Below are 14,426 nucleotides of genomic sequence, written 5' to 3'. Positions count from 1 at the left end.
GCTGCGCCTGCGCGCGGGGCGGGGCGGGGCGGCGCGCTCGGGATCCGCCGGGTCCGCCCGCCGTGGGATCCGCCCGCCGTGTCCCGCTGCTTCCCGCCGTGTCCCGCCGTGTCGCCGCGCGGTGAGTGCCCTCGGGCCGGGCCTGTCCGTCCGTCCGGGGCGGGAGTGCGGCCGGCATCCCGGGCGGTGCTCCGCTGGCGTGGGCGTGGGCGGCGGCGGCGGACGGGACGGGGCAGGACGGGATGGGGCGGGATGAGGCCCCCGGCGGCGCCGGGCTCGGGGCTTCTCTGCCCTCAGACGCCCCGGGGCCGGGGCTGGGGCCGTCCCGGCGCTGTCCCGGCTGGAGCCCTCGGCAGGTTTCCCCTGCCGCCCGGCTCACGGTGTCCATTTCTGTCCCGCCCAGACCATGTCCAAGTCCCTGAAGAAGATCGTGGAGGAGAGCAGGGAGAAGAACCAGCCCGAGGTGGACATGTGCGACCGCGGCATCTCCAGCATGCTGGACGTGCCCGGCCTGTGTAGGTACCGGCGGCGGCGGGCGGGCACGGCGCGGAAACTTCCTTATTTGTCCCGGGCGAGCGGGGGCCGGCCCTGGGCGCGGGGTTCCGCCCCGCCCCGAGCCGGTCCCGCTGCGGTGATGGGGCCGCCCGAGGCTCTTCGGGCTTGGGGGGCTTGGGGCGAGATCCGTGGGCTGAGCGAAGCGCCCCGCGTCAGGCTGCCGGCAGCACCGCGAGGAGCCCTGCGTGGGGCCGGGGAGCCCGCACCGGGGCTCAGCGTTCCCTGCGGCTGGCATTCCGGCACTTGGCTGGTGGGGAGACTTTCCCTCTTCCCCGTCCTGCTGCTGAAACGAAAACACCAGCCAAATGCATCTCCGCTGGTTTTTGAAAGAGGTGGGGTGACATCAGCTCGCAACTACACGCAACTGGTCTCTAAAGGAGAGGACATTAATACTGTATCACACATACAGCAACATCTTGCTTTGGATATTACAGGATTGCATATGCTTCCTGAGCCATGACACGGTGCTCCTATTGGTATGGTGCTGTAGTTAAATTTACAGTAAATACACATACCAATAACAAACATTATGTTACAATTCTGGAGCTTGTTAAAGTGCACATGATGTTATGGCATAGCCAGTACTCAATGAGTTAAAGTTGTGACTGTTTGTAGTGTGCCACAGGCAGAAATTTTTTGAATGCATGATGCATTGAGGGGAAAAAAAGAAAAATCTCGACCAACAAATGTACTTAAAACTCTTGACTGTGTAGTTTACTATGTTTGTTAAACTTGAGAGCAAATGTACCTAACTCTTCTCACAAGATAGACACGAGTTCAGGGAAAGGTATGGCTCACTACCAACTCAACATTATCTGCAGAGTTGGGAGCATATCAGTGTGTCTTCAATCACATCAGTAAAAGATGAAGTCTTAAGTACAGTTTTGCAGAACTAGATTCTGTACTCTTTTCCTGCTTCTGGGTAGTGCCTGGGACTTGGTGAAGATGGTGTTGTACGAACTGTATGTGTGAACTCACATCAAATAGAAAGCTTCACTGCATTTCTGTAGGATGAGCAGTTATTTGAGACAAAGTAGTGTGTAGCTCACATAAATTAGAGATCAATTTTGAAAACTGTACTTATATGGGGCAGAAACAGTACTGTTGCTTTTGTTAAGTAAACTTGGTGCTTGCTATCAACACTAAACACATCATTAATTAACCTGCTTTGATCTTTCAAGCATGGAAAAAGGATCATTTTGAAGCACGTTGATAATCCTAAAATAAAAGCTTTTCTTGCACAAACACTTTGGGGTTTGTTCAGGCAGGGCATGGGACCAGAGTGGGACACTGTGGTCCCCAGATGCTCCCTGATACCACGTTGCTAATTAAGCATCTGAAATGTCTTTGGCAGGGAGCTCCCACATGAAGTATAGACTTCATCAGAGGAGTCTCTGTGCAGGTACTCTTGGTGCACGTTGTGTGACTTGATCTAGCATGGAGATTTGGGGCCTTCAATTTGGGATGAAAGTTGGGGGAAGAGGGAAGTGACTGGTTTCTGTTAGATTAGTTGCTTTTTCAGTTACTATGTTCACTGACAGAACATATATGTTGTTTTGGGTTTGGGTTGTTTTTTTTTCCATGGAGGTATTTGCCTTCTGGAGAAGGAATATCTTTCACCAAATAAAAAGTAATGAGTAGGTATTACTTCTGAATTTTTAGTAATGGCTTGAGGAAGTGTTAAATTGTTCTCAAACCCCTGTCATCTGACTCCAGATTCTCTAATGCAGATTGGATGTTTTGGTTTTCTCTGGCTCTCAGAACTGGCATGCAAGCTAAAGGAAACTGACCTGGTACCTTTCCTCCTCTGTGTGCTGCATACCTTTCCAGGATGGTGTTAAATCTTGCCTTTTCAGCTATTTTTAATTTTTTCCTTCCATGAAGTAAAGATCTATTCTAAAAGCAGTCATCATTGTTCATGCCCAGTGACCCTTCTTGCACAGCATTTCATCTTTAAGGAGGGTCACTAGTAGATTTTGAGAGTTAGTGTAAGTTTAGATAGTGATTGGAGGGGACATTTTTGGCTATTTGAGTTTTGTAGGTTGGAAGGTATGCCTGACTTACTGTGTTCAATAACCCCTGATCAGAATTTTGTCTCACGTAATTTAGTGATTGTGAGTGCCCCTGCCTGAGGTGCCAGTACTCCTTAAAGGTAAACTGCTTCCTGCAGTCCTTATTCTTCAAGAAAAGGACCAAACCTTATCTCACTGCATGGTTGAGTACTGCTGTAGAGTGGTTAATGAGCTTGTATTTAACCTTTCTTAACTTAATTCATGTAGGGCTAATACAAGCACAAGGGTTTGGAAGCAGCATGCCATGTAACATCTGTTCAGTGTTCCAGTCCTTTTCCTTAGATGTTGCCCTGTTCTTGTCACATGTTTAAAAAAAAAAACCACAGAAAGTAAGTTGTAGAGAAAACTGATGTTATGTGGAGGCAAAAAGGAACAAAGGGGAGTATATGCCCTGTCTTGGATGCAATTTTCTTCTGGCTTCTCTTTTCAGTCTAGTGAATGGCTTGCTGTGGTACAGGGCAGTCACTCATACTTTCTTTTGCATTGTCTTCCACCCTCTAGTAGTAGCTGTGGGAGAGACAAAGCAGACAAGCTTGCCTGTCAAATGCCAGTGTCCCTTTCCAAATGAGGGTGAAATACTTCAGCTGGAAGGAGATTGACAAGCTAGCTTAGACCTGTAAACTTGGCAACGTTTACATCTCTTCCCACTTTCATGTTTAGCAAAGAAGGAGTATGGTTACCAGCTTATATATAATATGGTGTTCAGATTCACAAAAAAAAGGTTAAGTAGTCCATGAAGCACTTCTAACTTGGGAGTTCATTAATGTCACTAGAAGTAGAGTTCTGTTTTTGGAATAGTCCTCGAATCCAGGCATTTCCATTTTTTCTCCTAATGACTTAACGTACAAACTAGAATTGTTCTACAGACCTTCAGAGCATCTGAATTTTTGATGCTTTTGGAACTGTCATATGAGAACCCTTTTTCAGACATGTTCTGTAGAAAAGAGATTTCATTTGAGACAAAAAATATCTCTTGATCTAAGTGTTCTGTGCTTTAGCTTGTCATGCAAGTACCATGTGAAACAGTTTTAAGTGTTAAAGACTTTTTTTATTATTCCAGCATATGATAAAGCAACAGTCACACCATTTGTTTGCACATCTCTACTATAGTTGTGCATCCTCCATACATAAATAGGGTAAAAAATGCCTTGCCCCATAGAAGTGTTCTATTGTGTAGGTTTGGGTTTTTGCCTTCATATTGTGAAGTAAATAGAAGATATTTGTTTATAAAGCACCCACTCTAGACAGGTAATGGTAGAGAGCATTAATAGACATCCTGTAGGCTGAACAAGCAGGTCCAGCAAGAAGGGAGTGATGTGCCCTTTCCCTAGCATAGCAAAGGATAGGGCATTTACTGTTAGGACTTTGAACAGTCATTAGCAACTATGGGATTGTTCTTAAAGTATGGACCAGTCTCATTTATGTGTCTTTTAAGCTGTTGATATGGAGAAGCTACAAGTAAAGGAATGTCTTTGCCCAAATAACTTGCGACATCTGCTCTGTTGTCAAGGAAGGAATATTGGATGAAATCCTATTTATGTGTTAATTTGTTCTCATTATCATTCCATCTGTAAGCTATTCATATTTTGCATAAAGTACATACTTGTGTGGTAGGAATTAACATGACTAGAATTATTTATCAGAAAGTTAGTGTTGGTAAAATAGTTCATCCCTAAAATAACAAAAGCACAGGAGATGGACAGGCAGGCTACTTGTAATGATACTGTAATGCTCATCCTGCATTAATTTCCTACAGTGGGACAGGCAGTGTCTTATCTTGTCTCAGCAAAGTCACTGGGGTCTTCCTGTTTTGTGGGTGTGGGTTTTTTTGCTAATTTATTTTGCTTTGGTGGTTGTGGGGTTTATTTGTTTTGGTGGGTTTTTGCTTTTTTTTTTTTTTTTTTTTTTTTTTTGGGATGGAGAGGGCTTTTATTTGTTTTATATTTTCCTTAATAAATAGGTTGAGTATTGACATCCAGAAATTTTATGTAAAGCTAGCTTGCAGTGCATGACAGCAGTATATGGAGAGATTTGACAATATGGCCAGAATGGAAGAACCTAAATGTTCTTCCCTTGATTCACTCTTTTTTGAAGTAGTAGTGGGACTGTGACCATAATGAGAATTTGTGATTACTGTGCAAGCATATTGCTCTGGCAGTAGGTGTTACCCTGAACCTCAGACTTCTGTGTGAATATCTGCTGCATTCATGAAATCACAGTAATTTATTGTCTTTGTGATAATGACTATAATGTTACCAAGCCAGTGTCCAGAAGCTCCTGCAAGGGCTTCACAGAAAGGTTATAGCTGGAATCTCAGTGCCCTTCCATTCTCAGGAGAATGGTACTCAGGCTGATTTATCTAACCTGTTGTATGTTATGCTTACCTGGACTTTGTACATCCAAATCAAAATTGCCCCATCAGGTCGCCTTTAGCTTTCTAGATGTTACTTGGGGATGTTAATCAATTAAGACAGGTGTCTTCCTTGCCAGACTTCATAGTTTAGTTGTCCTACAGAATGGCTTTATGTGTAGGATGAGGTAAATCTCAGCTGTTCCCACAACACAGTCCTTTTCACAGGAGTAGGCATGTAGCAGCGTAAAAAAAGCATGTAATTTCCAGGGGCTGGTTATTTGACACAGGTCAGTTTAATGGAAGTGAGCAAATTTCCCTCTGTGTAAGGAATGAGCAAGTACCGCTCTCTTATCTTGGCTCCCTTTCTTAAAATGCTTCTAAACTTGCCTCTGAACTGGTAGTAGCTTTGGACATTTCAAGACTGAAGAATCTCTTCCTCTTGATATGTCTAAAATGCTGCTGGAAGCAGTCCAGAGCACAGACACCTAAACCTTTGCTCTTTTCAAAACAGTACTGGAGTGAAGCCTTTCTTGTTCCTTTGAGGGATGTCAGCCTGCCATTGCTGGTCAAAGATGCCATGGGACGTTTTGTCATGCATCAGGATTGACTGAGGTAGTGGAGTTTCAGACAAGGTGTCTAGGCTTCAGTCAAATTTGGACAGTAAAATACAGATTTAAATGTCTTTGGTCTAGGGATTTTGGCCTTGAAATTTTTAACCTGGATTTTGTTCTGTTCTGTATAGATGTAAGAGAAGAAACCTTTCTGAAAATAGTATCATAGAAGTGATAGGACAAAAAAGGAGAGGGAATAGTGAGAATAATGCTTCTAACCTTGTGTTGCTAAAGGCCAGTGGTGCACATGACTTGATGCTGTAGTCAAGAGGTTTACCTTTAAATATGCACAAAACTTAGGGCATTTTAATTCATCAGGAGTTCCGAAGACCAAAGCTTCATTGCCCTTGAGTAAGCATCTGTGCTTCCTTTGTACAGATGTGATGACATTGTTTAACTTCTCTGCTTTAAAAGCAAAGTGAAATACAGTATTTTATATGACTTTTTACAGTATCAAAAACAATGGTTTTTTTTTCCTTTTTTGAAAAAAAACGAAATTTTTTGTTGATGCTGTTGAGTCTAGGTAAAGCCTCAGAGGTCCAGAATGACTTGTTTCTGAAGTAAAATGGAGGAAAAAAAAGTTTTTTTTCCTTGGGATTGATGATGTAAGTTTTATCTGGCTATGGTCTAGGTTCAGTTGCCTTGGACCTGAAGACATCAGACTAGAGGACTTTTAATCTCAGTGGTAGGGCTGCCCTCCTGGTGATTTGTGTTCTTACTAGTCAGGCTTGAATATCAAGAGCCCATGAAATGTTGACTTTTACTGATTGTCACAGTTATTAAAATAGCTAAACCAAGAGAAACAAATGTATAAAGCATACTTAGGCATTTGTTCACAAGCTTGTGACTATCTCCAGAATCTTCTCTCATTTTGCTGTGTAAGCTGCAATTCTGTATTTATCTTTATGGGTAAGCATTCAGTTGTGTTAAATGGTTGTTTATGGTTCAGATACCAATGTGCCTTTTGTGTTTCAAAGATTGAGCTCTTTGTGGAGGTTGCTGCTCTTGTCTGCCCTTCAGAGATGATTTTTCTACAGTTCTCTTACAGTCTTTCTATAGGCTTCTTTCCCTGTCCTCTTATTCTGCATAGAGAGGGAGTGCAGGCAGTACTTTGAGTGCTCAAATTCTGGCAGAAATTCAGGGTGGATGCACTGATTCTTTTCTCCTCCCTGCCTTTCCTTCCTTCACAACCTGCAATTTCACAGGGAGCTGTGGTGATGCTCTTTTTTTTTTTTTTTTTAAACACTGAACTTTCTGATCTGATGGTGCCTTTGAGTGACTGCTGTCATTCTGCTAACAGATTGTATTTGCTTGTCTTAAGTCATGAGCTTATTCAAGCATTAGCTGAAGCAGGTTGCTGTATCAGTGAGTAAAACTCTCCATGTTGTATTTGATGCAATAACAGAAATGTGAAGTAAAAGGGCAGAGGAGTAGGTGGATGTGTCCTTTAGTCTCGAGCTCCTTATGTTTATTTGTGACAGTGCACATGAATCAAGTTACTGGAGTGGAAAGAATAACTTTCCTATTTTTTTTTCAGCTGAAATAGATACAACTCTCAGTTGCCATGTCCATTAACTTCTTTCTCTCTTCATTTGCAGTTACGCTGTCTCACATCACACAGCTGGTTCTGAGTCACAACAAGCTTACAAGTAAGTATGTTCCTGGTTTTAGGCTTCGTTGCAGACAGCTGAGTAACATTGAAAAGCTGACACTGCTAGTTTGATACAGAGTGCAGTGACACTATTAGAGTGGTGCTTCTTGGTTAGTGCTTCATTAAAAGTAAAGAGATTGAGGGTATGACTTAGGAGCCATTTTCAGCATGCCTTTCCAGCTTCAATACAGGCCTGCAATGTACTGGAACATCTGTAATTCTCAGTCTTGTGACCGGTTCAGCCAGAAATCCATTTCCTTCCATAGCTCTGAAGTCCTTATGTTAAGGTGAAGACTTCTGAATTTTTTTAAACTGTATCAGAAACAATACAGTTTGCATTTTAGTGTATGGCTAATGAATTTGACTTTAGCAAAGCAAATTACAACTCAACCGCATGACACCGATAACCAAACATATATGAGCAAGGCCAGCTGAATGTGAGCATCAGGCATGGAAGTCAAGTAGCCTTTTTCTGCCCAAAGGTTGTCTCTTGGTCATACACCACCTTCAGGTTGTGGATCCTGCTTTCCACAGTAAAGTAGCTGCTAAGTGAGGTGCTGGTGAATAGCATGTCAAGAACAACATAAATATGGTACTTAACTTGGTGGAGCGAGGTATCAGACTGACTTTTGCAAGGCAAAAATTTTTGTGGGTTTGGGGTTTTTTAGTTTGTTTGTTTTTGTGTTTTATCTACAGTGTCTTGTGCAAACGTTCCTGTTTCTTGGTTGTTGAAATTCAAGCAGTGAATTTTGTCTCACCTGTTTCTGTGCATCTTCTAAAGAGAAGTGTTGGTCTTGTTGATGTTCTTGTTCTTGTCTGCTTGCCACATGTGCCAGTGGATTTCTCTCTAAACCAGTCCTCTTTTTGAAACTCAACTGGCAAGATGAAAGGGGGAGGGGAATGGCACCAATAAAGTGGGTGTGTATTGACAAGAGGTGTATTAGGATGTAGGGGCTTTAGGGTGTATCCAAGGCAATCGTTACAAATTGAGATGGGCCTTAAGAAACACAAACTAATAAAACTCAACTTATTGAACTCTACACTACTTGCTGCATGAGCTGTAAGGTAGTATGTTATTTAAAACGTGAATTAATGCAGAAGTGTTACTAGAGTCTCTGAGCATTTGCAGAGGATTAAGCATGAGGAAAATAAAAATATCCTTAGATTTTAGTGCATAAGCACTTCTCTGAATGCAGTTTATTGGGTACTAATGTGTAGCTTAAAGGGTTTGTAGTACTAAATAGATACAATTATGGGCACTTTGTGACTGGCTGTGAGAACTATGAATTAGTTATTCAGGGTCCCTCTTTTAATAGTGTAGTGCCCTCTAGACTGCCATCTTGCTATTTGTTTTTATTCCATTGTACTTTTCAAGGAAATCTCAGTTTAATTACAAATGTGACCAACAGTTTCTAGCCATCTGGCATGTAAGTGATGACTGATGGATAAAGTAATGGGCCAGTTAAGGGAGGGAAAATCCAAAGTGCATCACTGTTAGACATGAAGCTCTGTCCTTGAAGGCCATGAAGTTACAAATAGCTAGAAGCTGGGAGAATGTTTTGAGAAGGATTATGGTAAATTATCTTTGGGCATCTGTTATCTGTCACTGGTGGAGCCGGGCTGTGGGGCCACCCAGCTAGTGACTTTTGTGTGTTCCCTCAGGTACTGCAAGGAGATGGCTCTGTCTCAACTTGAGCTTCTGAATGTTAGGCAGTTAATTGTACTCAGGCACTGTAGCTTTCTCTGCAGCCTTTGGAGGGCTGCAGGCACCTTGAGATAGCAGTTCATTCTGCTCACCTCTAGTTCTTGTGGCCAGACACCTCAACCAAGGTTGGGTACCTTAGTACTAAGACAAGGCTTCTCTCTGATGCTGATTGTTTACTCTGGTATCTCTGAAGGGCTGCTTACCTGGCACAAGGATGAAATGAGTTGGAAATGGTGTTTTTTTAAAACTTCACTATTCCTTGTCTGAGATTTGTAAAATTCCTAACCTTTTGAAATCTGACACTTTCGGACTGCCCCTGAATCAGTCTTCTACCTGGTCAAATGTTAACATAGCTAAAGGATGATCTCAGTTGAACACACAACTGGCTGGCAGGTAGCAGGTATCTGCCTTGCTCTGAGGAAGAGATAGGCTGAAGCTCCTGCATGGATACTTGAATCATGGTAAACTTGGCTGTCTCAGATCTGAGCCTAGGGAGGGCGTGTACTTCAGCATGAGCTCCACACTGAAGAGCTGAGTAACTAACCTATGTCCTAGCTGCAGACCTGACTGGGAGAGGAAAGATAGAGTAATCAGAAGTGTCCAAGAAGGATGTGTTCAGGTTGACTTTAGCTATTCAGGAAAAATACAGAGTGTACCATTTGCTTAAAGCAGTTTTAGTTTACAGAATACCAGTTTAAAGATTGCCGTGACTATAAGTTTGTGTTACATTACATTAAATCTCAGCCTTCAATTAACTGCTTTCTCCTAAAGTAGCCATCAGATCAGCAGGCTGCAAGTACTTGTCTTCTCTCAGCCAAGGGATCCTGTCAGCCTTTCTAATTGCTCTGTTTGGGTTTCTTTCATGGGAAGGTAAGAGTGCTGTTACACTTCTTTCATGAATGTAGACACTTAAATAGACAGCACACATTTTTAAAAGGCTAAATTTCAAGTTCATATTCTCATATTTGACACTGTTGACCTAATCTTTTAAGCTATGCAATTAATTGTCTTAGCAGATTGTTCTTAAAATGACTAGGAAGCTGATGGCAATGACACTTGACATGCTACACTAAGGTCATATTAGCATCTTCTACTAGTTTTCTGCCCATTTAAATGAGTGTTCTGCTAGCTTTTTTCTTTTGGTGTTTAGAGTAAATATGTCTCTCTGAAAGAATAAATAAATGTAAAAAGTGGATATGCATATTTTTATTTAGACATACTTTGTACTTTTGCCAGAAAACTACTGAAACTAAAGTTTCAGCAGCAGCTATGAGGACTGCTCTATTAAATCCATCATACTGCTCAGAATACTTCTATGTCATGGATTTTATTAGTATTTCTAGTGTGCAATTCGTACTTCATTTCCGTGTCCAAATCATTCATTATCAGAAGTACTCAAGTCCACATTGATTTTTTTTGGAGGATATTAGGCTGAATTTTTTTCAGCTATTTGGTGGAATGCTAATGGAAGAGTCTTGAACTGGCTTTTGCTGCTCTAGGTGACTTCTGAAACAGTTGAGTCTGTCCTTTGCTGCTTGGTGAGAACTTTTTGTGCTTCAAAATTGGAACTCTCAGGAAAGCTAAATAGCTGTGATTCTTCAGTCCTGTTGATCCAGGTGCTGCATAAGTGACAAAGCTGGGAGGATTTCTTTATAGGGTCTTTGACAATCCAATAGAAAGCAGAAGGAGAAACTGAATATTTGTGCTTTTTCTTAGCATAATGTAGACGTAGGGGCCAGTGTGTCTACATGTTGTAATGGGAGTCTTTTGCTCCATCACTTAGTATTTTAAAGCCTTCAATCCAATATATGGCTGAGAAGCAAAATTCAAGATAGTCTTAGCCTGTATATATTGTCTGATCCTGACCCAGGTGTCTTTTGAACCCATTGGCTACCATCAAAATAAATGCAACAGAAGTCCTAACAAATGTTTTTGAATTGGTGGAAATGAGTGGCTGAACCATAGATATCTGCCCTTCAGTGTGGTGGATTAATTTGGGTAGATGTGACCAAGTTGTTTTTGTTCCATGTCACTTGATGCTGGCTGAGGGACATAGAGAAAACATTCACCTGCTCAATGGGATCATTTATGGGAGATGAATAGTGGTAGGGAATTAGGGTAGCTGTGTTACAGGGGCAGAGAGGGAGTTTGAGCCACAGGACATACTATTGTAGAAACCACATTTGATCAATTTGGTCAGCCAGAAATACTGTTTCTGCATCATCTGTGCAACAGTAGTAATTTTTATGGGTGTTTATGCTTTAGTTTTGTGTGTTTTTAGGACTGCTTCACTCAAGTTCGGGTGGAATGTAACTGAAAGTCTGCAGCAGCCTTGGCCACTTGCTCATCTGGTGCCTCTGTGCAGGATGAAAGTGACCTTCAGGTGCTGGTGTAGACATGTTTGTTCTGCAGGGCCAGCTGCCGTGATTCCTCTCACATTGCTGCTCTGTGGTTCATGCTGGGGTAGCAGTGCCAGTCACGTGTTAAGGAATTTGTCATTAAAGTTCTTGAAATCGAACTTAGAGCTACTTTGTTCAGAGCCCTTCAGCTAGAGTTCATGCTTTCAGTAATGGTTCTGGGGAATAGGGAATTGCAGAATACTGAGATTCTGGGGAGCCCAGGTCAGGAAAAGGAAGGAGTATCATCAGACTTGTCTGGTTTTAATCTGGGTCTTGCCCCATATCATTTCAAGCACAACAAGGTGGAGCTCTGGGAGACAGTGTAAAATAGATCATCTGAGTCAGGATGAGGATTTTTTCAGAGCTGATGGTAGGGTTAGTCAACCACATGTCTTGAGGACTCATGGGGTTTGGGGATTTATTTATTTACTTTATTTGTAAATTGACTGTGCTAGAACAACAAACAGCTACCTTTGATTGGAAAAATGTACCTTTGCAGGCTGAAGTCAGCAGGTAGGTTAGATTTCACCTTTTGGTCCCCTTGTGCCTCTAGATTTGTAAGTGAGCAAGAATTAGCAACAGTAAAAACATGCTTTCATAAAGAATACTGATAGAGCATAAAAATGTGGCTTATGCCTTGTCTGCTTTTCCTGGCAGAGCAGCTTTTGTTTACTATTTTGCCATAAATTGTGAAGGGATACTGAGCCTTTTGGACTTCAGATAGGTCGGCTAACTCAGGGTATTCTCCAGCCACTTAAACATACACGGAATTTCACATCCTGGTATAGGATGAGAAATCCTTACTTGGTATGCTGATGAAGTTTTGACAATTAAAATCTATGTACTATATTGTGAACAGGAAGTATGTTTGAAGAGGTTTCAGCTGCTCAGTTTGTCTGTTATCCCTCCCAGAAGGGCACAGAGGGGAAGACGTGACTGGAAAGCAGGCTGGAATATTAAAGGTTACTTCAGCATTGACAGCAGGTGTGAGTGCTGATTGTCATCAACCATGTGTGGAACTATTACGCTGCCAACCTGGTTTATTTTCACTTATTTTAGGATGTGCAGTAAGACTTTGACTTGTAACTACTATGACAATTGTTTGCATTACCTGCCAGTGGTAGTTAATTAACGTTGCAGTCATTTGAAGAAATCAATTCAGAGGTTCTAGCTTTTGTGTCGGTATCTGCTGCTGCCGGTGGAAGCACCAGTACTCTGTGCTTTGTCCAGTAGAGGTCACTGTTCGAGTACATTTAGCTTTTTTCCCGGGAAGATGCTTGTGTTATTCATCCTGCCTGATAGGTGATGGTGGACAGCAACTTTGTTTTTGCTGTTCTCAGTCTCCTTAACCTCAGGTGATCCTGTGCTCACTGGTTTCACGTATTCTTGTGCTGCCTGTAAATGATCTCAGAAATTTCCTGCTATTTGTAGCCCACTCCTGATGATTTCTATATCCTTTTGTTCTTGTGCTCTGATTCCTTATCCAGTACTATCAAATGATTAAATGATGAGAGATCAGAAACAATTATTTTTTCCTTAAACCTCTTCTGTGTTACCTGATGTCGTGTTCTCTGTCCTCCTCTACCATTCTTCTGATCTGCTGTCCTGTACTGTTCTGTGATCTTTCCACTGCTTCTGCCTTGATTCTCATGTAATCCTTTACTCATCTTTGGTCCCTTCGTTTTTGTGAGGTGATCTATTAGTTTTTTGCTGCTGGTTCCCGTTTCCAGACCTGAATTTTGTTTGAGTTCACTTTGTGCTTGTGTTAGAATAGCTGTGTCTCATTGATCATTGATCTTTTGACAGCCATGTGGTCACCCTTTATCATCACTGTACATTTTGCCTTCTTTCAGCAGAGCAGTTCAAAACTTTTTTTTTTTTTCCTGCTCACATGACTTACTGCTTCTTTGCTCTGCCATCTCCTAAATTGTTTTTCTCTCTGTGTGTGACCAGCACAGAAGCTTGTCCCTTTGTTGTCCCTCTTGTCTGTGTTCTTGATCTTTTTTAGCATGCTGCTAAAATCTCTTGGTTTAATTTTTACATTAAGATGTCTGCTTTCTGAGTCACCTTTCTGGCTGTAGTCTATACCTGGATGTATTGGAGGTAGTCCAGGGATGGCAACACTGCATCTGCCTGTCCTGAATTTTCCTTCCCAGTCTAGCTGCTTTGTCTTCTCCAGTCTGCTGAAATGTGTGATGGTGTCTCCCACTGGTATTGTCTGACACTTTGCATCTTGCCTGGTATCAGGTTATTTATATAACAAATTTGCTGACTTCTTGAAGGAACTAGATGACTGTGTACTCTTTACTCTTTGTTGCTTCTTGTATTCTCCTCTACTATGTTTCTGCCTCCACTTTCTTTTGGTAAGTCATTCCATGCTGTTGTCCTGACATGATATACCCCAAAATGGGGCAGGTAATGTCTGCAAGGTGAGGCTAGGGCTGTGTCTGAAGCACAGGACTTGTGCCCAGCAGTGTGTGTCAGCTGTGTGTGGGAGAGATGCTTTAAGCTAACTGTAAGCCTTTAATTTTTTTTGTATGTTTTGATTTTTTGATATGTTTTGATTTCATTTTTTGGTATGTTTTGATTTGGTTTTACTTCCTATTTCTGATGCAAGGATTTCTAATGGGAAATACCTTTATGGATGCAGTACACAGGAGGGTATGAAAAGGAGGAAGAAGAAGATCCTTGTACATATGCCTTACTAAATTTGTGGCATCTGGGTTTTACTCAAATGTTTAGATTAAATACCTTGCTAACTTTTTCTTTTCTTCCTGAAAAAAACCCCAAACCTTTGGTTCTGAGAAAATACAGAGAGTAGAGCATTTTAATTTTAAATAGAGATAATATCAACTTTCCTTCTAAGAAGCTTTGGAGGAATGAAGTAGAATAATGAGTGAAAGAGTTTTGTGCTGTAATGTTATAAGGATATATGCAGGAAGTCCAATTGCATAAATAAAGTTGTCAAAGTCTGTGCTGTGTAGCACCAAAGTCAGTTTTCTACCGTAAGTAAAGCGACCTTACTGTAAACAGCCCTAGACACAAATCACTTGTCTTGAATGTAATTCTTCAGAAACTTT

At 41.8% G+C, this 14,426-nt stretch overlaps 1 protein-coding gene across 1 annotated transcript in view; it reads left to right on the top strand.

The window, feature by feature from the left end:
- RSU1 (Ras suppressor protein 1) overlaps positions 1–14,426 on the top strand; it is a 99,284-nt gene continuing 84,858 nt past the window's right edge. The window contains exons 1-3 of the mRNA XM_056484686.1: positions 1–121; positions 404–515; positions 7,190–7,240. Of these exons, the coding sequence (XP_056340661.1) occupies positions 407–515; positions 7,190–7,240 (160 nt within the window). The 5' untranslated portion in view covers positions 1–121; positions 404–406. The remainder of the gene's footprint in view (positions 122–403; positions 516–7,189; positions 7,241–14,426) is intronic.

This window comes from Oenanthe melanoleuca, chromosome 2, assembly GCF_029582105.1.
Source record: "Oenanthe melanoleuca isolate GR-GAL-2019-014 chromosome 2, OMel1.0, whole genome shotgun sequence".
NCBI lineage: Eukaryota > Metazoa > Chordata > Aves > Passeriformes > Muscicapidae > Oenanthe > Oenanthe melanoleuca.
Note: the sequence above shows the minus strand (reverse complement) of the source record. Positions and strands in the feature narration are given on the sequence as shown.